Below are 23,516 nucleotides of genomic sequence, written 5' to 3'. Positions count from 1 at the left end.
AGTGTTTCTCTTTTCGTTTGTCGAGAAATTTCCGTAAAACACCCTTGCTGTTTGTATTCGCAGATCTTCTGTGTCCATGGGGGTATTCCGCTGCCCAGTCAAGGGGGCGGGCTTGTATCATCTATAGACAACATCCCCGGTGTTCTACCTGAGCCTGAAAAACAAAGCGAGCTGGCTTGGGAACTTATGTGGGGAGATCCTTTAAGGTATTTACTTCGCTAACTGACATTGTGCTAATTACAAAGAATAGATTGTTGAATAAAGAAGAAATAAAGACTGCTTCGACAACGCTTTTTTTACCCCGAGAAACTGCATAGCAGAGAACTTTCCAATTGAGTTTCGTTAACGGAAGGCTAAGTAATTACAACGGCCAAATAAAACAAGGGCTGATATTGCAAGTAGCCAATGAGAAATCGAAATCCCAAGCGCGAGAAACACAAGTGAACAAGTAGCGATGGGTTTCAGTTGTGCCTCTGATTGGCTGAAAGGAATGCGCGAGTTTTCACGATCTTACAACAAACTGAATCAAAATTATTGGAATCCCGGATCACTTTCCATATTCGATTAAAGAGTTTCCTATTTCATGAAAACAAGTGAGTCGTGATGCAGTCAAATCTCTGTGGGAAAGCCACCGTCGGGACCGATCTTAAGTATCCGTCTACGGGATATATCCAGCTTTACGAGAGTCGAGGTAACGTAACACAATGGTTCTCAAATGAAAAGGTGGAACATGTAAACAATTAATACACGTCTGTTTTTTGTCTGTTTTACTTAATTTACTAAAGAAAATTTATAAACTGGGAAAAATGTCGTATCGGAATTTTACTTCCTCAAATCGTAGTGTTCTATTATATGTAACACTTCGCGGCACTTCTCAAGAGTCCAGTGACGTGTAAAGGTGTTTGTGGTCCGGTTTTGGAGGAGTCTTATAGAATTGAATTGTAGTATTCTGACTAACAACGGCACTGACCATATTCGGTGTTGTAATGTGTGTTAAGGTTAAAAGGCTTAATTTAATACTCAAGAATAAACCGAGCAGTTACATGTTCGAAAGCCACGGAAAAAACTGAGTGCGCATATTGTTATTATTAGATCATTAGCAGCGCGCTCATTGGGATTAGTTCATCTGCAGGTGTGTATGTTCGCCGCTTCTAGATATGGCCCGGTAATCAGTCATTCCTGTATACTTTCAACAGTATTCCGTCACAGGTGTCTGCTCTTTGAAGGTGTCCGTCTAGAGGGAGAGGACTCTGCTGCGAAAAAAGTTCCTCTTGGTACCTTCGTACGTTTACATGATTCATTATAAATATGCATGCACTGATCCCGATATCCTCCTTTTGACAATCTTGTGGTTAATATAGGGGCTTCATTAACTGTTTTCATAGGCAGCTGCCGATGCTGTACTAGGCGGCTGTGCCCAGAAATGGGGCCTTAAGGTGAAACCCAAACGAGAGAGCATTCCCGTAAGCTAAACATCAAACGGCGGTAAGGGGTCGTGTAGGCGGCGGTGGACGGACAGTAACCTGATTTCGATGAAATCCCTGAGTTATAGCAAGGAGTCGGTCAGAAGCATTTTGTGGCCAGAATGACTTCTTGTCACGGGATGAACAAAGGAAAGAACAAACGGGATCCTTTTTTCCTAAACCTTCTCCATTTTTTCGTTCCCTGCAATTTCGACCGTTGCTATCGAAGGAGAGCCTGCAATAAACTACATTTGGCGTTGTTTTCAAACGCATAATAAGATTCTAAATATCTATCGCACAGAACACATTTTATTTACAAAGACTTAAATAATTGCATTCTCAACATTATGAATCATGAAGTGATCAACATGGTAATTCTCCATGCAGTATCACTGACATGTCAAGCATGTGGTGAGAACTGAGAAATAGTCATCAAAAATATCTCCAATTTTAAATATGTAACATACTTGAAAGATTGTAGAAATAACAGTTTGGTTGCGTCATTCTCGAAAGTGGAAGGTTTTATATAAATAACAACTTAGCTTTTTTTTTGTAAGTTAACACTCGTATGGAAAATAAAATATGAATTGTTTCAATAATTCCAAAATATTTGATTCGCTCCTTCTCAAAAGGGCGATAAAAAAGGCTTTCCCGATTTCTCTGTTTGTTTTCATAGATGGATTTAAGTGATACTAGCGAACTTGCAAATAATTATGTTAAAATCTACAAACATTAAGGAGCTAATGTATCACCTCGAGGAAGATTGGATAAAGTGGCGCATATTACAAACGTAGAGATTTGAAAAAGTCCAGCTGCATTTTTGAAGGTGCAGTTATCCGATTGCATGATCCCTCAGTCAGGTTTTGTATTAAGCCAAAATTGACCCAGGCATATTTTCCTCACCTTCTCAAAATTCACCTTCTCTAATATTATCTACGAGTTTGTTCTGATGATGAATATGTAAATTCAATGTAAATGTACCGATGACGTATCCATGGCGAGAAGAGAAGCAAAAGGTCATTTAAGTGTCAAAAAGAAGAGGCGTCTTAACGGTATCGTTCAGCTGGTCCGGTTGCTGTATTTGTGGCCTTATTCTTTTCTTTGTGAAGAACTGCGTGCTTAGGAGACTCATCTTCACTTGTCATTAAGTTGGACTGAAACCCTTCATCGTTTTCACTGTCACTACTGGGTGACATGGGTCCTTCTTCACTGCTTGGTGTCCAGGTGCGGACGTGTTCGTCACGTGCTGACGGAATAAGCCGGTCCAGAAAATCACGTGAAACGTCATATTTTGTGAAATCTACTTTGCTATTGTGAATGCCATACATGAAGTAAATAGCCATACCTTCAAAGACAAAAAATACTGACAGTGAGTAGGTTTTAATCAAGCACAATAGTGTCATTTAAAGCCCCTTGAGGTATAGCGGGTTAGCTCTTAAATGCCGAACGAATGAATTCGTGGCTAAAAGTGTTAAAACTGTGTGTACTATGGGACAGAGGAAAAATCCAGATATAGCAAAGACGGCGAGTGATATCCTAGAGTAAATAGATTGCAAACGAACTATATCTCGGAAAAACGCGAGTTACCCACTTGTTATTGTGGTAAGTCTTTTAACTGATTGGTTTTGTGGGTAGCTCGAGTTTGTTATGTCAGTAAGAAATGACACAGCGAGGTGTAATCGCTGTAATCCTGGATTAGTGTCGGCACTCAGTTGCAGAGTGCCTCAAATTTGGTTTTAGTTTACAACACTCAGTGGTAATACTCTACAACATACTCACCAATAAACATCCAGGTAGCTACTCGAGCCCAGGTCCAACGGGACAAATTAGTCAGTAAGTAAATATTGGTCAAGATACTGGTCAGAGGAACGAATGGAGTACATTGCACTGCATGAGCAATCCTAAACTCCTCCGTTGGTAACAAGAACAATACTGCCAAGGCGAAGATGACGACAGTGGCCATTAGGCAAGAGGCGAATATGATAATAGGATTCTTCTCGGCCACATGAGGCAAGCCGCTTGCTGGAGAAACGGTCAAAGAGAACCCATAACCCGCAAATACGAGGCACGCCGCAGCAATTCCAGCAACTCGATGAGTGTCCTTGGTGGGTTTGTCACCAAACTTGGCACTCAATTTGGTTTTGATCTCTCGCGCAGCTGAGATTTGTTTCTTCATTCCCTCGCGAAGCTTCCCACAGCAAGAAGAGGGTTCGTCGTCGTTCGTGTCGTAATCTTCTCCGTTTGTTGGAAATTCTGAACAAGACATCGGTCGGTATCGCTCTAGAAGGACAGCCAAGGACACAGAAGTGTACGCCATGAGTGTTCCAATAGACATCATCTCAACTAAGTCGTTTAGGTTTAGGAAGAGTGCTATTACTGCTGCACTGAAGCCGAAAATTAATCCAGCTCTAATTGGAACTCGAGTTCTGTCACTAACCTTTGCTAAACTTTGAAACAAAAGTCCGTCATTGGCCATGGCGTAAATAAGACGAGTTCCTGCATAATTAAAAGTGAGCAGAGCGGTTGTCATTCCGAAGAATCCTCCGATAGCAACAAAGTATTTTCCAACTTCGGAACCTGTGTAACCAAATGCCTCTGTTAGAGGGCTGTTGAAACTAAGTTTATTGTAGGGAATGATTAACGTCAGAACTGCTGCAGTGATGAGGTATATGAAAACCCCAATATACGTGCTAACAGAGTTGGCAAACGGAACAACTCTTAGTGGATTGTCAGTCTCTTCGCTGGCAGAATTGATGATATCAAAACCAAGAAACGCAAAGTAGGAAATAGACGCACCAGCCATGATTCCATCGAAGCCAAAAGGTGCGAATTTGTCAAGTGTCTCCCAATTGGTAGTATCCATGAAGTAAAATCCTGAGAGTACAATAAATAGGACCACCAGCAAATTGATCATAGTCGCAAATCGCATGAAAAGGGCTGGTTTTCGCGGCCCTGTAGCAGCTACGACGGTGAATACAATAACGACTAAAAAAGCTATGAAATCTGGATATGGTTGAAATCCTGCCACACTCCACTGAGCAACGTTTTCAGTCATGAATTTTGAAATTTTTTTCCCGCTAATGGAGTTTAGAAATTTGCTGAATTCATTTGCCAGCAGAGCGCTGGCAAGGACGTTTTCTAAAATTAGATTCCAACCGATTATAAAAGCCCATATCTCTCCCAAAGCAAGGTATGTATAAACATACGAGGATCCTGTTTTCGAGACGCGAGCGGCAAATTCGGCATAACAGAGCGAAGACAAAATCGCCGGGAACGCCGCGATCATAAGAGAAATGACAATGGCTGGTCCTGCTGTATCTCGAGCGATTTGTCCTGTGGCTACGTACAGACCTGGCCCAAGCATGGATCCCATTCCTAATAGAATCACATCCAGTACTGTCAAACACCGGTTGAAAAGCGTGTCATCTCCCGTTAGATCGTCCTTCCGTGAACGAAGCAGAAGTTTCAAAAAGTTGATGCAACTCATGTTGAATTCCAATACAAAAATCCAATACAAAAATCCTGACAAAGTTTTGTCAAGGCCAGCTGTTAGATTTCGGTTGAAAGAAGGACATGAAATCCTTAAATTCGTTGTTTGGTGTTGCAGTATTTGGTCACTGAATCAAACCATCAATTATATAACAACAGTTTGAAGTTAAGCACATTGCTTAATTTCGCTCATTTCTTGCGCACATTCCCTTTTATAGCTGTTTTCTCCGACAACCACGACAGGAGGAACTTAAAGAACTAAAACAACGGGATCTAGGATTCATTTAAAGAACTAAACTTTCTCGACGCTTCCTATGCGGCTGAAGCGTCCTTAGGCTCTCTGCATCAGTGATCACAGTTTAATGTTAACATAAATTTTCTTTCCGCAGAAATTAACTTTCAAATGAGCTTTGTACGTGTCAGCTTTGTTGTCTTTTCAGTTTGTTTTGTTCACCTCATATAACGTCGTGCGTGCATTTGTGTAAACGTTTGGGACAAATGGAAGGGACATTTAATCCTTGAAATTACTTTTAAAGCGATCGTGAAAAGAAGAAGGTTAATCCCCTCTTTTGCTCAGATTTATTCGTTCGTCTTTATATTCAAGTGAGCGGCTTTTGTTCAAATGACTTTCAAATGTGATAACAGTATTGTTCTTATGCGTGGAGCCGGTATTAGTTCGCCCTTGGCTGATTTCTTTTTTTATGCAGATAGGAAAGGCTTTTTGTGACGTAATGTGATTCAACTCACACCCACTTATTGTTATTACTTTATCGCTGAAAGCTTCGAAAATAACACTTGACGCATTTAGAATGACAAGATTGCTGATGTGTTGTCATGAAAACGACATTATTTTCACTAAACATTGTGGATTAACTTCCCAGTGGTAAAATACAGCCTTTATTTGTAAAAGGATGCCTTAAGTCTTACATTTTTGGAAGCAATTGCAGCAGAATGTATTTAAATAAACTCCAATTTTTGGAGTTTCCCTTTTTTTCCTTCCCTTCCTTCTCGAAAGTGACACTACTTCCCGTTTGTAAACCTCCAAGCTCCTGTTTCGCTGTCTCATCCACTTCCGGTAATCTTACCCAATCTAAACTAACCTCACTTTGCAAGAAAAATTTGGAGGAATCACCTTCCGCCAGATAGGAGGCCTATCTTTGTTTGTTTGTTTTTTAAAGACGTATTTTGCGTTAACTTTGCAATTAATGGACCCCAGAGAAGCAGCAGTAGAGTGCGGTCAGGTAGTGTGAAACATTAGAAGTAAGAAAATCTTACACGTAGTTTAATTCAAAGTCCGGTCAGTTATTGGAGTAGATTTTGTGTGATTAAAATCATCACTGTTACAGGGCAGAAGATGTGACTCCCGACATTTTGGAGGAACTCAAACAAAACGAGGGATTCACAGCCAATAGCAGGCGAGGTACTGCTTACTTGTTTAGGTAGGATGGACCTTTTCTTGTCGTTATGTTAAGGAAACGATGGGGAGTTGGGATATATCATTCGGGCTGGCGTTGATCAAGAAATCATCAATTTATTATTTCACGAGTACGCTTTGAACGCCAAATGATAGATAGCCAACGAAGCTCGTAGGACCGAGTTGGCTATAACCATCTCATATCCAATAAGCGCTCGTGGAATGATTGCTTAACCAAAAACGCCCCAAAATATTGTTAAGTCTTCCCAACTTTATTATGTAAGTACAAATTTTTTCTGCAGTTTAATTTTGAGCTGATGCATAGACTTACCGTATTTAGAGAGCATGGTATGATGGCTCATAACCCATGATGGCTAGGCCAATGAAACTCTTGAATCACATTATCCAATTATCCAGTTTTTAATTAAAAACCAAAAATCTCCAGCGTTGATTCAATTGTACAAGTTTCCAACAATCTGATTGGTCTGCAAATCCACATATTTCGTTATTATCACCGCTCCAGGCGATCCCTCATATAAAGGGGTAAGTTTGTAAAGAAACTGTGGTGCTGCGTCAGGAAGGGGGGTGTTACGAAATAAATTATTTTATTAACTGATAATTTGAATCGGTCACCGTAAACAGTGTCAAAAGCTGACATACCTCTTTCTAGCGGACAAAACTGGTGTAGTAAAATATTTGTCATATCTATGGGTTTAAATGAATGGAGGAAGATTTCAATTCAAACAACATTTTTAATTCAGCGGTCCGTACAGTGAAATATAACCCTCTATTGACCAATCCTAGCGCACGAACTAACTGAGAGATATGATAAACACTCGAGACACTCAAAACTACAGTGGAGTCTTCATACTGCCTCGGTGTGAATGCGAGGTTACCCGAACTGTACCACCCGTCCGCTTTTGTTTATTTTTTTCAGCGCGGACGCCTTGGATGCTTTCTTGAAGAGGAACCATCTTACTCACGTGATCAGAGCGCATGAAGTACAGCAAGCTGGCTTTCAGGTCTGTTAATATCACTTTAGCGTCATTTGATATGTAAATAACAAAGCAAACGGTTTAACCCTTTACACCCTAACCTTAATATTCTCCACACTGTGTTCTCTACATTTTCTATGGTAAAGACAAGGAGAATTTGTTAGACAATCAGGACCTTCTGAATCGGAAATCCTCTCTATTGTTCTCATGCTGTGAGGAGAAATTAGAAGCCAATTACTTGTAGGAGTTAGAGGGTTAAAATGAAGTGAGGTAATTTTCACGTGCCCTGCCTGGTCGACCAATAACAGTCCCAAGTGGTATGCAGAGCAATTGTCTCTCGAATGCCGAAAGAAAACTGGGATGATCACACTCGGTGATTCGATTGAAAACATTGTGCCACTTTATTAGATGTAAATATACAACCAACCGTATCTTGGTGTATACGTATTCACGCCAGTTCTCACAACTGGTATATTTTACTTCGTTCTGATTTCATTTTTTTTAACACATTTTGTTTTTGGTCTCATTTCAATCAATGCCGTAGCGCTCCGTTTCAATGCTCTATTTGTTATCATTGGCTAATTCTGTGGTTCTGGAAGTTTCGAGTGAATACAATAAGGTTAGCAATCATGGTTATTGACCTCCCGCCTCTCTTCACTTCAAGAAGCTTCAAATTTCAAATTAGACTTCTTTCTATACTCCATATTCTGGCCAAATTTTATTCAACGAATGCTCAACAGAAAGCGTTTACTCGAGATTGGGACTAATTAAAATTATTCACGGTTCCGTGACATTTGAGTTCCGTTCACGCTTGGTTCTCAAGTGATACTACTTCTCTTGTATACTGAACTAATGAGCTAATCGTGGGAATGAAGGTAAAACTACTGACAACATTTTTACTCTAACTTTCTCGTTTTCATTGACGCGAAGGTTCAACAGAATGGCAAACTGCTGACCGTGTTCTCGTCGTCGCAATACTGTGGGGGGTCCAATGAAGCAGCCTGCATCCTGGCATATCAAAACAAACTGCGCACAATCCGACTGGATACCACGTGATCGACCACAGCCTTTCAGAGCTAACTCGGTTAGACCAACCATGGATTAAGAACTCATCATCATCATCATTGCTACTCGTTGCTCATATGTTGGTTTGTTTATTTCTCAGTTATGTTTTAAGGTTATCCTTCACTAGAGTAAATTATTTTTTAATAACAAAATATAAAAATTAATTTAAAATTTTGTAACAGAAGTTAGTTAGTCTTTCGTTTAGTTAAACGAACTGTTCCACTGAAACGCACAAGTTTGTTTTTCAAGAACAGAAATTATCTTCATTAAGGGGGAGACTTTTAAAAAGTTGTTTTAATGAGAAGATTGTCCAAATAAGAGGTTATATTTCTTAGACGTTCAAATGAATAAGATGTAGAGAGAAAACTAATAAATTTGACATTCCCATTTCTTGAAATCCACACACTGCCACTTGTTCCCTCCATAGCACCTTCTATTATAACGCGGAAAGCGTACGGAAAAATGGCCAAAGGGACTGGGGCGGAAGACTTGACTTTTAACCTTTTGCACCCCAATATCACTATGTATATTCTCTATACTGTTATCAGTGTATTTCCAAAAGTGCTGACAGAGAAGTTGTTAAAAAATCAAGAGCTTTATTAGCTGGTGATCATTTCCTTTATTCTCTTGACCTTTTGAAAATCAGCACCTGCTGTTATCTTCGATTTTGCTATAGACATTCGCTGTCGCTTAATTAGCTTTCACTCCCTCGGTGAATACTCCAAGAAAATACCCGCTACTATGCCCCTGTAACATGCGCAATTTGCCTGTTCACATTTGTTCGAAACTGACTGTTTAATTGGGGACGATTTTCACCGAGGATGCTGGAGTTCACAATTTTACTTCACAAATAAGTCAATCTTTGGTCCATGAAACAGTACCTACAAGTCATATGGCGTTGTTAGTAATCAATGTCTATGTCAATACCGGGTCAATGCCAATATCTGAGCAACTACCCACCTACCCCTCCCCTAACCAAACATTAAACCCAACTTGTCATCAGTTGACTGTTGTTGTGTTAGGGAGGGGTAGGTGCGTAGTTCCTCAGATCCTGACATCGATCCATTACTCTTAGCTCGAGAGACGAACGTCTCGATCAGTGCTAAGATTTGAAGGCCTCGGCGGCTGTTATCATCACAGGCGGACAATGCCGTTATCGCGTGTTTTTTTCAGGTTTTCTGCATGACGGCATGATGCTAAGGGCTTGTAACCACGGAAAGCAACTTTTCAAGTAACAATTTTAACCTCTGGCGATAAGTATGCTCTACCTGTGCTGATTTTCAAATGAGAAGGTCTGCCAAAATATCTAAGAGGGTACCAGAGGTCATTCACACAGTCGACTTTCAAAGGAGTGTCTTCCCACTCGCTCTTTCGTATCCCTACCGCACCAAGTGTTGTTGTTGGTAACCCTTTCAGAAGATTCCTTCGCAACTTGCTTCCTTACTCACCACCGATGTGGGCGTTTAGATCTTACGCAATCTGACATTATTTACGTTGATGAACAGAGCATTTGATTTGCGCGCTACAAAATCCTCCTCGTTGCTTGGAACGTGTGTACTAAGACAATTACCAAGCTCGACCACCCTATCCTTGACTACGAATCGACCACACTGAAACCACTCTGAGGTACCAAGAATAACAGTACGCTATCCCCAGGGCTTTGTCACAGCAAAGGTAACCAGAGCCAAAAATATAAGAAACAGAGACAGTGCAATAGCCTTATCACGAGGCTCTCCTTGATAAGCTTCTGTTAATGGAAAAAACAGCTCTTCTTTGCAGACATCTCTGTAACATATTCCACTGAGATCCACCGTCCTAAGAAGAGTGGAAAAAAAAGACACTAAGATCTTAAATAATGGAAAATTTTAAAAAATCGTAAGAAAAAAAATTTTTTCATGTTCGGCTATGAAAGGTCCTAAATTCTAGTATTTGCCAGTTACTTGGGGGAAACGTTAAGTTTCCTATTAAGATGAAACCAATTTAAACATAAGACATGTTTTATTTCTAGGCCAAATCTTTTGGCTTGGAGCGCGAACGGCATATTGGTAACAAGAATTAATTTACATGAGAGTTTGTTTGAGTGGGCAGACCCGACTTCTGAATCGAGATAATTTAAATTTTACGATTTGCCCTTTCATCGAGGATCATATAATTGTAAGAACATTTTAAATCGAACACAGACGGGCCGACTCGTCGCTTAAACATTTCGCTTGCTCGATGAATCTAAAAATTGATCACTCGAAATAAAATATTTTCCCTTAAGCGTGCATACGACAGGAGAGGTAAAGAACAAGATCGTTAGACCGAATGATAACAATTTACAAATAAAAACTACTTTTCTTGTTTTTACCTTTTTACCGGCTGCGGTTTTACGGAGGGAACCTTGATGAAAACAACCGAGCTTTTCAACATAAAGTTTTGGAAAAGAGGGGCATACTCCCTCGTTTCCGTGCCGTTTTCCGTGCCGTTTTTCGTGCCGTTTTCCGTTTTACTTGAGTTCTGATTGGCTAGTGTAACCGATGAGTTAGAAATATTGACGCTGACCAATGAACTTGCTGCTGTCGGAGTGATGGCAGAGGGGCTGGGCACTACTTGTTTAACACTTGTGTTTGTTACTGGTGCAGAACAACTCACACCGTAACCGCTGACACAACTAAGTCGCCAGGTAGTGTACTGGTATCTGATACGAAAAAAGACTGGAAAAAATTAACATCAACACGAAAGGAGGGCGAGTGGAAAGTATAGCTGGAATTTTATCGTTATCAAATTTTTCCCGCTTTCCATTTCTTTCTATTCGCGAAATTGGAAGAGGATTATATTTTGTCCAAAGAAACAACTTTTTTAGATGTAAATTAAACTAACTACGCAAAGAAACCGCTGACGTAAGAATTAGTTTTCATGAAAGACATAGCAGTTATATAGGTGACGAGAATGAAGACAATTGTCCACGGTACGGAATTTCCAGTCTTCTGCTCGGACGTTCTTTTGATGTCACCCCACACCACACTCAAAGAGGACGTAGGATAATATCAAACGAAAGCCCTCTCTACCCCCTCCCCCCGGGAATAGCCACAAAAGGAGTTTTTGGATCTTGATAGTTCAAGGGTTAAAGCTATACTAACATGATTCTTGTTCCCACAATTTCCATCTGAGGCACTCCTGCGTATTTCCCAGCTTCAGTTACCAGCATCTCAATTGACAGCCCACTAGGGACTCCAGTACAAGTTCCGTCTTCTGATACCTCGCCTGAGTTGTTGGTTATCGGTTCTCTAACAAGGAAAAAAAAAATAATGCGCGCGATTCTACATTTGTAAATAAAGTTATGAACAGTTAATGCTCGAACATGGACAACTCTTATCGGCCTGCACTACGAGTTCTTCTGAGTTAAAGTGGCTTAAAGCGATAACCTGTCTTGCTTGCTACTTAGAAAAAATCTGTGATTAAATAAAGCAACTTCGGGTAAATGGAAAGAGAGGAATTGAAGGTCAACTTTTCATTTAACACTTTTATCAGAGCTCCTTTTGTGAAATCAAGATTCACTGGTCATCTAACCTTATAACTGGAAGCCAATCGTCAGGAACATCTAGGTCAGCGTTGCCACTGCGACCGACATGGGTGGCTTGAATCAGACGAACCTGATGAGTCAATATTGTTTCGCGTAACAAAGAACAGTTGCTGATGTCATCGAATGATAATCTTACCAAACACCCCGAAAAGGCATCCTCTCCATAAAGGACTGGGGTGAAGGTTGAACCCGCGCACAGACCATCAGAGCTTGGTGACCAAAGTTGGATTTTTCCAGCGGTGACCTGATGGAATTTTAAAATGACAAAATGTTGTAAAATTACGCTGAAAGTGTAAGGCGTCCAGTTGCCTCTTTAGGCAGGGCCTATCCCGTTTCTATACAATAATGAGAAAGAGGTAAAGCTACTCTGCCTGGACGAGATACAGGTCTTTTAACGGAAATCCCATCACAAACAATTGATAAAGTTTCCATGACAGTCAATCAATGCCCATCGACACCCCTAAGTGGAGACAGGCTCTAAAAAAGCAAACTGTCTCAGGCATAAAACATAAAGCAGTGGTCCGCTGGGCCAAGGCTTGAAACAATACTTCGTGAACCATGGTCCAGCTTCCACTACCACCAAACGACGTACTCGTTTGTAAAGAGATACCTGGGTCGTGAATTACATGCGGATCAAAAACTCGGTTCTTTTTACGGCAAATGGCGTCCATGAGAGATTAAATAGAAACAGAGACTTGGAAGACGTGCAAGTATCTTTTTTTGTATTTAAGGGGTAAGTTTATTAAGACACTGTAGTGCTGCGTCCCTGGAAGAGTGTACCAGGGTAATTTGGTATTACCGACTGAGTTGATAACGTAGATTTGCCACTGTTAAGAGTTTCAAAGCTGACGTTTCGACCGTTAGCCCTTCGTCAGAGCGAAAGGGCTAACGCTTCAAACGTTATCTTTCTCTGTAAACTGCTAGCGAATAACGACGTCTTACACCGAAGCAGCACTCTACCCCAAGAATCGAATTCACACAAATACTGTTTTGGACTCTAGATAACTCGAATCCATTTCGTGTTTTGTTCTAATTTTTGTTTCATCTTGTACGATTACAAACCGCTCAATCTTTGTTTCTTATATGCTCGATCAAAGTGACAAGACAGAGGCATTTGACAACATACCTGTCCTGTGCTGTTCAGTAGGCGGCCCAGCACTGGACGACCAAGTACATAGCCTGGGTTCCCTGAGCGCTGAACTGGAGTTTGACGAACGCTTGAGGAGTTTGAAGAGTTTCGCAACGCGTGAAGAAATCTGACGGAAAAGTTCTGGCCGACAGTGTTGATGAAAGTATCGGATGTGACTAGCTGAACCATATCTCTAACAAATGGAATCGCAACGCTACCAAGAGTAATTTGCGCTTGTACTGCGTCAATTTGCCTTCCATACCAAGTAAACTCGTATTCGACTTTCGTTACTACATTAGAGCAGGTTCTCGTTGTTTTGTTAAAAAATGGAGGAGGGGGTAAAGAGTCGCCGTCATCAAAGTCACACCTTGCTTCTCCCAATTTCTGAGCCGTCGTGGAAACACTGTCAATGGCATCTGAAATACAGAAATACTGTACTTCGGTACTTGCTATCACAGGTATTTCCCCTACAGTGTCGCCTAAGCTTCCCTCTGCCAGGACTGCCGGGGGCAATGGACACGCTGGTTGACTAAGTTTATTTGGCATTAAATAATTTAACGCGCTCCACGGTGACTGCGAATTACAAAGAGACTCCTCAGATTCAAAAACACATCCAGACGACACGTCTTTCAGAAACCTTACAGCTGCATTCTGGACACATAAACCGTTAAAGACAGATTGTGGCAAAGAAAGGACACCTAGTGTAGCTCTTGCGTAATTTTTATCTTCAGTGTTTGTAGCTGTTTTAATTGTTGTTCCTGCAGTGTAAAACCCACTTGAAATACTCGTTTGCCGTTCTTCGCTTTCTGAGAACGTAAATGCTTCTCTCTTTCTCTTTGCGGATAGTGTGTTAAACCCAGAGGAATCCTGTGCTAAGGGCGGGGAGGTCAGGTTGTAAAAGTAACCAATCAGAGGGTTGTTGTTAATGGTTACACACAAGAAAGGTTGCCAATCAGTAGAGTCGGGCCAGGAGGCCTGGCAGCTAAATTGAAATGGCTTCTCTGCTGTGGCGCCTCCAAAGAATCCTGGGATACAAGTTGAACTTCCGTTTTCGACATCGCTGCAGTCCTGAAAAGAATGAGTTGTTATACGTAGCCTGTCATCAGAAATGGGAAACTCGTTGGGGGTGAACTCGTCGAGGGGGGCGGGCTTGTAGAGGGAGACCTCGTGGGGGGGAACTCGTAAGTGGCGAATTCGTAGAAAGGTGAACTCGTAATGAGGTCCCACTCGTAGTGAGGGCCAACTCGTAGAGGGAGAACTCGTAGGGGGGGGGGAGACTCGTGGGGGGGCGAACCCTTAGGGAAGCGGACTCGTAGGGGAGAAGGGAACTCGTCGAGAAGCAGACTCGTAAGGAGGGGGCGAACTCGTTGGGGAGGGGAACTCGTAGGGGGTGAATTCGTAGGGGTCAAACCCATAAGGGTCAACTCGTAGGGAATTAACTCGCAAGAGGCGAACTTATAGAAGGCATACTTGCAATGGAGAGAAACTTCCAGGACGAGTATGAACAGTTAAAACTAAGAAATGAAGGGGTTAAAATATTACCTGGTCACAACAACATCCCGTGTCACAAGCCGCTTCCTTCAAATTACAAGGACAAGTAAGATCTATATCAGAGACCAATGTGCTCTTTCTCACGCCACCTACAAGTAAACATTCTTTATTGCTAAACATCCTGACGATCACTCTGCACATTGTATCAGTACTGAAACGAAGTTATTTATTATGTGGTTGCAACGGTTGTGTAATGTTCCCAGACGCAATCTCAAGTTTTAAATGTTTTCTCACGAGTACACCATGTATACAGTATACAGTTTCCGCGAGGTAAGTATAAAGGACAAATATGCATTTATTTGTAATATTCCATCGAAAACCCTCTAACTTAGAATCGCGGACACAGAACCAAAGTAAATACAACCGACGGAAAAAAAAAAGCGTCGGACATTCAATTCAAAGAAATAAAACTTGCTTCGAGCCAAGGAATTTGGTTTTTATCAACTGGGTTCATAAGGTAAATTGACCGCCGTAGAGAGTTCTAAAGCTGACATTTGGAGCGTTAGTCCTTCGTGAGAGCAAAGGGCTAATGAAGGGCTATCGGAACGCTCCGACGAAATGTCAGCTTTAGAAACTCTCTATGGTGGTCAATTCACATAATTAACTCACTTGATGAAACCAAATGGTCTTGTAATACCCCCTGTCTCCCACTCCCCTTCAACGACCACCATCGATGCAGCACACAGTTTCTTTAAAAACTTACCCCCTTTAATCCAGCAAAGAAACGCGCGTGATATGTGTAGAAAGTGGAATAAAATTCCGGAGCAATCAAAAAAGAATCCGAAAAACTTTCAACACTTGAATGAAAACTGCTCTAAACCAAGAGGTATGTAAACCAACTACGTGAACCAAACTTGAAAGAAAGGCAGGAGTGCGAAGGGAAAAAGAACCCTGCTTATTAATCTTACACTCTTTTGAAATTACAAGTGAGTCACCACCCACCCGTTCTACGCATTGGCTTGTACTTACTTGTTATACTGCTCCGGTCTATGGGTTGAAGTTTGCGCAGTTCAACCCAAATGAAGGCCTCCGCTGACCGGTTGACGTATAGAAAGCTCAATCCTGTGGCCTGACCACAACAAGTGATTCGCACCAGGCCCTCCGTGCGCCACGCAGGACTTTCACTCAAAGTTAATTCTAAAGTCTGGAATAACTCGCCTTTCTAAAGAATATAAACAATTTAGGATGTGGACGTTTCAGTACACGAGTTGACAGGCAGAAACAACGTAATCCAGTATTAAAATATTAAAAAATTGCAAAGAGTTAATACGCATCGCATGATTAAGACTTAAACTAATACGTGACATATGAATTTTACAGAAAGGTAAGGTAAGGTGAGGTTTGAAGTTTTCCTTTATAAATTTGTAGCGCGTAAAATACTGTTTAAAGTAATGTGACGCGAGAATTTTTCTACACCCAATTCACGTGCGTGATCTGGGATTAGGATCTCCCCCCCCTCCCCCCCTCCCCCAACTCAGTTTGCTACACTCATTTTCGCTACACTTTTTCGTTACTTGGATTCATTTTAAATAAAGTAGTCTTGAAAGTATGATTGGCCCGGAATTTTACACTTGAACATTCAAAGGTAGTATCTGTAGCAACCTACATATCCAAGGGAAAACGTTCTACTTCTGGTACAGCAAAGCGTCGGCCTCTCAACAGACGATGTGTAAAGCCAGGCGAGAAAAATGGCAAGAACACGGGAAATAATAAAGAATACAGCAGAAAGTTGGATCCTAAGTCTTCCAAAACTTGTATCTAAAACCTCCCCAAAATCCATGAGTACAAATGCGACACATGTATATCCACGTTCGTCCACGAAGACGGGATCTTTTCAAATGATTTGAAGAAAGTGTAACTTACTTGGAATTGGATGTCTTTCTTGTTTAGTTTCACAGTAATGTTAGTAAATGTTACTTCATCTTTACTAGGAGTGGAACACACTCCTGATGTATTCTGTAAATCTGTTCCACGTGGTAAAACGTCTATTGAACACGTGACGTCCACGAGGTCCTCAGCTGGTTTGTCCAGTACCAAGACCGCGCTAAATCTCCCGCTAGGAGCCCGGATGAAGCCCACTGGAGGGAGAATCCGCAAAGGGGAAACATCAACAGCAAACGTTACAGTTGGTCCTGAAGGTAAATAATGACAACATGATAAATCGAAAGCTGTGTATAAATCACATATAAGAAAAAAGAATCGAGCAAACGTCACAGGAACCATTCAAAAGTAGTGTTCAAAGAGAGGGGGGAGGGGGGGGAAATAAAGCAAAAAAAAAAAGAAGCGTGCATTTGGTTTTTTAACACTTTCCCCAACACAAATAAATGGTGACAGATGCTTTAAAAGTTAGACAAATTCTAACAATTAAAATGGTGAAATCTTTTTTAAAGTTACCAAACAAAATATTAAAACCTTTTTACTAAATACGTGCACTTCTATTCGACTACTTAAGAGTCTATTTTGGCTATTGGCTTTCTCAAAATCACCCTGTCTTAAATTTTTTTGCTTCTGGTGTTGAGGGAGACAGATGGCACCAGCTCATCTTTAGTTTCTGACAGCTTTTCGTCAAGAAAAGCTGGGTGCAATAAACAACATGAAGTATAGTGCTAAACATTTCATTACCTGCTGAATTGTTGAAAAAGTACTGACGCACTACTCTGTCAGGAGAGACAACATCAACACTCCTTCTCTTTCTAGTTCCACCTGCAGTCACTGATGCTGTTGCTAATGGTACACTTGTCAGCGAAGCTGCAGTCACAGAAGTCCCACTTACTCTGCTGGTAGCCTCATTGACCGCTGAGGATACTGGTGACACTGTCATGTTAAAGGACTCTGCTCTACATATCACTTGCACAGGGTTACCAACTGATACAAGCTCGTAAGACACCTTTATAACCAAACCAAAGAGAATTATGGGTCAAGGCAAACAGAACAATAGGGGAAAATTTACAGTTTGATAAGAGAGAAATGAGATGATTGCTTTCCAAGGAATTTTTCAGAAGGAGCAATGGGCCATTTTGCAGTTGTGCTTAGTTGCCAAGCCTTTGATTTGGAGTGAGGTTTTGCAATAGAGACCAGTATCTATTTAGCATGATAACAAAGTAATTTCCATTTGAAAAGAAGCAACATTTGTATCATGACAAGGTCACCCATAGCCTCACCCCTGTTCAAAGGCCTGGCAACCAAGCATGCAACTCTAAAACAGACTGTTGTTGAGTCAGTGTTGGAAGTAATCCACTGTTGCATAGTTGGTTTGGTTTTGCTTTTTGTCACTTAATGAATAAACTGGTGAAACTTACAGCAAGCTTTCTTTCAAGCAAGATCAGCTAGTTCATAGCAAGCACCATATCACATAAATAAGACATTTTAACTTGTAGCATCTAGCAATTGGAAAGAGAAACTGGCTATACTCTAAAAATTCATTTAACACCTGAGCTGTGACAGCACCAGGATCAACTCTTGTCTCTGTAAACTTTATCTGTAGCACTGAAGGGCCACCTAGCAAGGGTGAGGATAAATAGATCACAAATTAGATGAAATAACCTTTGGAAATGGCCACAAAATCTCTTAATATCTAATCCATAAAAATGGTTTGTGTTTCCAAACTAAGAATAAAAAATGTGTGTTTGGGCCTTGGTTACTGCAATACGTAACAAGTATAATCATTTTAAAGAAAGATATTTTTTGTCATGTCATGAAGAAAAAACTCTTAGTTCTAATGAAAAATTGAGCCCCAGACCTTTGGATTCTTTATAACAAAATCACCAATTAAAAAAATACTTTTACACTGTCCAATAACATTACTTTTAAGGAGCATGGCAGATTTTTCTCTTGGTTAAATGTCTTTTAAATTGTTTTGTAAGGAGCTGGAGGGCTGATGGTTTTTCAGGCCCTTGGTAAAAAATATGAAGACATCAGGGTTGTGTAGGAGAAAAACAGCAGCTCAAAGCTCTAAAAAAAATAGCTTTGAAGACTTATAGACTCAGTCTCTCTTACTCTTTTAGAAGCAAACACACTTACCATCTGCCTCAACAGGAGTACACTGGACAACAACTGGTAAATCTTTAATCTTCTCACTGCAGAACAAAGGACATTTGATAATTTCTTCTTTAAATATAAAAAGCATTATATATCAAAATGTTTTGAATGGTAGCACTTTAACTGGATGTAAGAGATGAGGTCAGTATACCACAAGGAACTGCTGACCATGACTGCACACTGTTCTGGATGTAAGAATATTTACTGAGGAGTAAATCACGAACTGCATCCTTTGGCCCATCTCTAAATTATAAACTACAGACTACTACATTCATATGTAGATAAAGAAGAATCTGAGCAGCAATTTAGTGAAGTTTTGGGTGAAATAATTTTTTGTGGAATTATATTACTCAAACTCTTGGAAAATAGTCTTACTCCAGCAAAAAACTTCACTAAATCATGGCACATTTCCTGTGTTTCTGTTAACACACTCTGTATGCTGCAAATGTTGTAGTTTGCTTTTTACACCTTGGTCCATATTTTCAACCCAACCCAGAGAATGCAGTTTGAATTCTTTAAAAATCCCATCACTTAAGTCCCCAGTCTATACAGGGTTCATACCCTTTTTCAGAAACAAATTTCTAGCACCTGTAGTCTTCTTCCAGGGCTTTCCAGTCCTGGAAAATTTCAGAATAAAATTCCAGGACTTTCCAGGACTTTCCAGGTTTTCCAGGACCCACATGAACCCTGTCTATAGTCAACAGTCTACACTTCATGCCATCATAAGACTCTCTATCCCAGGTATTCAGAGACAGGAATTTTTGTTAACCCACATCAATATTTAAATCAAATGTTGAAACTGATTGTTTTTACAAGCCTACGAAATAAAACTTGTGGATCATTACTTCAGTCAATAGCTATTTCACAATGACAGTTAGTAATGGGCCTTATGGTAACACTTCACTAGCGACATTTGAAAGCCTTACACCTTTACATGTATTTCATGCACCTTGCATCATTTCTTTACAAGTTGTCTGAAGAACATTATTTAAGCCATAATCAGTCACATTTCAATGTTGTTCTTTGTAATTTTAAAATCAATGTTATGTCACTGCAAGTAAACCATACGTTCACCTGAACTGCACTTGGAAAGATGATTTTGGAAGATATCTTTTTAGCAATATAACATCTGGGCATACATGAACAGTCGGTGCTTTAGTAACATGCAGTGACCTAAGAAAAATAATCATAGATTACAACTTATGCACAGGGAAATATTCATCCAGAGAAAAGTAAAGAGTGAGTAACAGCAGAAGTGTTTTTTACAAGCAGGAAAATACTCTGAAAGATTAAAAAATTGACTGTTCTCACCATTTATTCAGTGGACTTTCCAGAAAAACCATGTCATAAGTATGATGTCATTGTTACAGCATTGATTGATAACACAGTAGTTGTTGCAATTTTTACAAGTACTTTGGCTAATTTGAAAAACTTTTTTATCAAAATACAAATAAAAATGTAATTTAGCTCATGAGAACGAACATTATCCAATTCCTTTTCCTCACATAAAAATGCATCATAATGCAGGTTGGCTTCCTCTCCAGTGTCTTGGGTATCTTACTGACATCAAATTCTCTCTTTACAAAAAATTAAAACAGAGGAATAAAAGGCAACAAAAAACAATTACACATTGTTTCCCTTTGATTCAGAAAATGTATAATGTGAGTTGTTTCCTTGACTCTGTCCTGAACACTGAATTGTAACAGGTCGACCAGGTGATATTATCCTGCAAAAGAAACACAGTGTGTACTGTAAATATCCAGTGACCTGAGTCATCTATACACAGTTGACCCTGAAATTCACAGGATAATTCTCCCCTCTAGTTGCTACACATTTCTAGTTGCTACAGTAGTTTAAATAATTTTGTGTTAGATTAAGATGACAACTTGCACCTGATAAGCTTGAGTATTCTCGTTACCTGTTTGCTGAATGGTGTATGGATATCATAAGGAGAAGTTATATGTTAATCACTTCCAGGGGTTTGATGCCATAAAGGTGGTCATATCTTATCACTTATTCATCTTTGACATTCTAGAAAAACTATGAGTTGGTGTTGACAAAAACAAAATAAGTCAACTGAAAATTATTTGGTTTTGTCAACTCTAAGCTAAAGAGTTTCTAAAGCTGATGTTTCAAGTACTTTCTCTTTGTAAGAGCAAAAGGCTCTGATAAAGGGCTAATGTTCAATTACAAAGTTAGACAATCAGGCTTCACCATTTTAAAACCTCTACATGGTACCATGGAGCAAAGGCAGTTGGAAGATACTTGTAAATAGCATAAAAATACAGTAAATCCCTTCCTATTTAACTGCCATTCTTGTCGTTCATTAAGGCTACATCAAGTACACAGTATTACTTTTTTGGCAAATGATATATTTGATGTAATATATCAAACACGAGGAAGAGTGTTTCATCCAATATCCAAACACCAAGAAGTGGTTGAGAAAACGAGGCGCAGCCGAGTTTTTTTTAACCAACTTCAAGGTGTTTGGATATCGGATGAAACACCCTTTCGAATGTTTGATATAGCTTCTCAAACCATTAATAATTCTTGGAGAAAATCAAAGCAAAAGTTCACCAGATTTTATGATAATTAAGATCACATATCCAAACCTCCTTCACGGTTGTAATTTCCTTTGTTTTCTCAGCATGAATTATTAATGAGTTTGAGAAGTATAAATGATGCCTTTCCCTCGCACAGTATCATGATGTTATGTATATTCACACCTGAATGTAACATTAACTTCTGTTTCACCAACAGGCACTGTGGAGTTTGTAAATTCTACACTTGTCAAGCCAGGACCAGTGTCCAAAGTGCTGCAAATGACTGTGACCTGAAAACAGATTTTGATATGAGCATGAACTCTTTAATAATAGTAATGAACTGTATAGTGTTTTATCCTCTTAACAAGTAGTATTGATGCAATGTTTGAATAAGGTGAGTTGGTCTTTGTGGAGAAAACAACTGAAACTAACTGGGGGATTCAAATACTCCTTCAAAGCAAGTAGAGAAACTAGCCAAAAACTACACCCACATACGACACAGATGTGGTAATCAACTTCAAGGGTAGAGATGGGAAGAGAGGGAGAGGGGGAGAGGGGGAAAGGTAGAGGGGGGAAAGAGAAGAGAGATGAGGGACAGAAAGAGAGGGGAGAGAGGGGGGAATGGGAAAAAGGGGAAAGAGGGAAGAGAGGGGGGAATGGGGAAAAGGGGACAGAGGGGAGAGAGGGAGGAATGGGGAAAAGGGGAAAGAGGGGAGAGAGGGAAGAGAGGGGAGAGGGGGGAAGAGATAAATAAGAGGAGAGAGGATAGAAAGGGTAGAGAGGGGGAGAGGGGTTAGAAAGGGTAGAGAGGGTAGAGAGGGTAGAGAGAGGAGAGATGGGGAGAGGATAGAGAGGGGGGAGGAGAGAGGAGAGAGAAGAGGAATAGGGGAGTACACTTACCAGTACCTCTGGGATTAATACTTGACTTGTACCTGCCTTACTTGTTATCAAGTAATAAATATGTTAAAAAGAACAATACAAAGTTTGCATCTTCTACCCAGTTTCTAAATGGATGAAAGTTAGAAATACACTTATCATGAAATTTTGCTCACACGCCTCCATGAAATGCAAAATGTTGTTGGTAGCAAACTTACAGGTGTAGAAATATTTGCTTCTGTCAACTGTACTCTTAATGTTCCTTGTTGATCATTCTCAGGTATAACAACTACACCTCTTTGGAAGTCTGTCAAGTTGATATTTACTTCCGCTACAGTTGGAAGCCAAATAAAAAATATTTAAAGTTCAATTGGTTATAAGTGGTCCAGGAATTTCCTGGGCCATGTTGTTCAAAATATGATTAACCTAACTGGGGTTAGTGTAATTCTTTTAATTCAGTTTAATAACTCTGCAAAGGGATTTTTCTTTTGCATTCTTTACTTGTTAGTTTTGAGTCATAATGAGATAAACACCAACAAAACCTAAGCTCCTATACACACTCTTCTACACGTGAGATTAAAGTCAAGATTAATCCTAGATTGGCGCTGACCCCCTTTTGATCAACCAGGCCCTGATGAGCAACATTTCTAGCAACAAAAGACAGTAAGTGTACAACAACAATAGTATAAAAAATTAGATAAAGTGTGAAGGATTCCAAGGAAAACTATGGTATTCGCATAAAAAAAAGTTATACCAATCAGGCTGGAGTGAAAAGACAAATGTTACTTAGTTTATCATTAACAACAGCCATATTAAGTACAACACTTCCTGCACACATGATACAACAATTTATCATGTATCTTAATGCAAGAGCAGCAGAATTAACGTAGTATGTGTTTGGCATACATCTTTCATAATAGTTATCAAAAATACTCGGTGTCATACAGTAAGAAAGCCTTACAGTGTGCACACGTACATACTCGAAAAATTCGTTCACTAAAACCCAAAGTGAGTTTTGAAATCGCTTGACATTTCTACACAGACATCTGATGCTCTTAATAAACTAGAAAAACCTCTGAGGAGGAACTCTGTAAAAATTCCTGACAGCCAGAGACACAATGCTTTTTAAAACCCTTTCCGGCAGCAAGACGTAGACACAGCTTAAGAAAGTTTAAAAATAAAACAAAGTCTAGAATACAAACTCAGGTGCCATGGCTTACCTCCAGACACCGATTGCAGAAAGTATTTCGAAAAAAATGCAAACGTTAACAAAAACCATAGTTTAGTCATCCTTTTGACTGCTACGGAGACAACTTCACAGCTCTGGGTCGAGAATTAATATTCCTCTGGCGGACGCCGCCATCTTGAAAACATTTATTGTAAGTATA

General features: G+C 40.0%; 3 protein-coding genes across 5 annotated transcripts in view; 1 reads left to right on the top strand and 2 right to left on the bottom strand.

Moving 5' to 3' along the window:
* The window catches only part of LOC113675203 (uncharacterized), a 21,037-nt gene extending 12,226 nt beyond the window's left edge, over window positions 1-8,811 (top strand). The window contains exons 14-17 of one of the 2 annotated variants that reach the window (XR_016181554.1): window positions 64-206; window positions 6,299-6,372; window positions 7,304-7,388; window positions 8,292-8,811. Coding sequence is in view for 1 of the 2 variants with exons in the window: in XM_027191742.2 (XP_027047543.2) it covers window positions 64-206; window positions 6,299-6,391; window positions 7,304-7,388; window positions 8,292-8,417 (447 nt within the window). In the remaining variant the exon portion in view is untranslated. Of the gene's footprint in view, window positions 1-63; window positions 207-6,298; window positions 6,392-7,303; window positions 7,389-8,291 lie in introns of both variants that reach the window. The other variant, XM_027191742.2, reaches the window with a different exon arrangement.
* LOC113675202 (high affinity cationic amino acid transporter 1) lies at window positions 1,755-5,321 on the bottom strand. The gene is made up of 2 exons (XM_027191741.2): window positions 3,243-5,321; window positions 1,755-2,808 (listed from the first exon to the last, which is right to left on the bottom strand). Exons 1-2 carry the CDS (start codon window positions 4,948-4,950, stop codon window positions 2,510-2,512), a joined length of 2,007 nt encoding a protein of 668 aa, XP_027047542.2. The 5' UTR covers window positions 4,951-5,321; the 3' UTR covers window positions 1,755-2,509.
* On the bottom strand, window positions 8,493-23,516 carry LOC113675201 (tectonic-2). 2 transcript variants are annotated; one of them, XM_027191740.2, is made up of 16 exons: window positions 23,349-23,516; window positions 22,347-22,459; window positions 21,436-21,542; window positions 20,337-20,435; window positions 19,784-19,882; window positions 18,692-18,747; window positions 18,102-18,169; window positions 17,294-17,558; window positions 16,535-16,803; window positions 15,641-15,833; window positions 14,663-14,760; window positions 13,118-14,188; window positions 11,979-12,235; window positions 11,549-11,695; window positions 10,777-11,106; window positions 8,493-10,241 (listed from the first exon to the last, which is right to left on the bottom strand). In XM_027191740.2, exons 1-16 carry the CDS (start codon window positions 23,416-23,418, stop codon window positions 10,073-10,075), a joined length of 3,411 nt encoding a protein of 1,136 aa, XP_027047541.2. In that variant the 5' UTR covers window positions 23,419-23,516; the 3' UTR covers window positions 8,493-10,072. The 2 variants fall into 2 exon arrangements, with proteins under 2 accessions (XP_027047541.2, XP_089045248.1); XM_089189122.1 differs by lacking the exons at window positions 20,337-20,435; window positions 21,436-21,542; window positions 22,347-22,459; window positions 23,349-23,516 and adding an exon at window positions 20,215-20,231.

This window comes from Pocillopora damicornis, chromosome 12 (genome assembly GCF_964200805.1).
Source record: "Pocillopora damicornis chromosome 12, jaPocDami1.2, whole genome shotgun sequence".
NCBI lineage: Eukaryota > Metazoa > Cnidaria > Anthozoa > Scleractinia > Pocilloporidae > Pocillopora > Pocillopora damicornis.
This window is presented reverse-complemented; position numbering and strand designations above follow the sequence as displayed.

Coding starts and splice junctions, on each gene's coding strand:
- LOC113675202 (XM_027191741.2), bottom strand. CDS start 4,950: ATGAGTTGCATCAACTTTTTGAAACTTCTGCTTCGTTCACGGAAGGAC. Junction 2,809..3,242: donor AGCTACCTGGATGTTTATTG/GTGAGTATGTTG, acceptor TTGTCTTTGAAG/GTATGGCTATTTACTTCATG.
- LOC113675201 (XM_027191740.2), bottom strand. CDS start 23,418: ATGACTAAACTATGGTTTTTGTTAACGTTTGCATTTTTTTCGAAATAC. Junction 22,460..23,348: donor TCTGCAATCGGTGTCTGGAG/GTAAGCCATGGC, acceptor TTCCAACTGTAG/CGGAAGTAAATATCAACTTG. Junction 11,696..11,978: donor GATTGGCTTCCAGTTATAAG/GTTAGATGACCA, acceptor TTTCCTTGTTAG/AGAACCGATAACCAACAACT.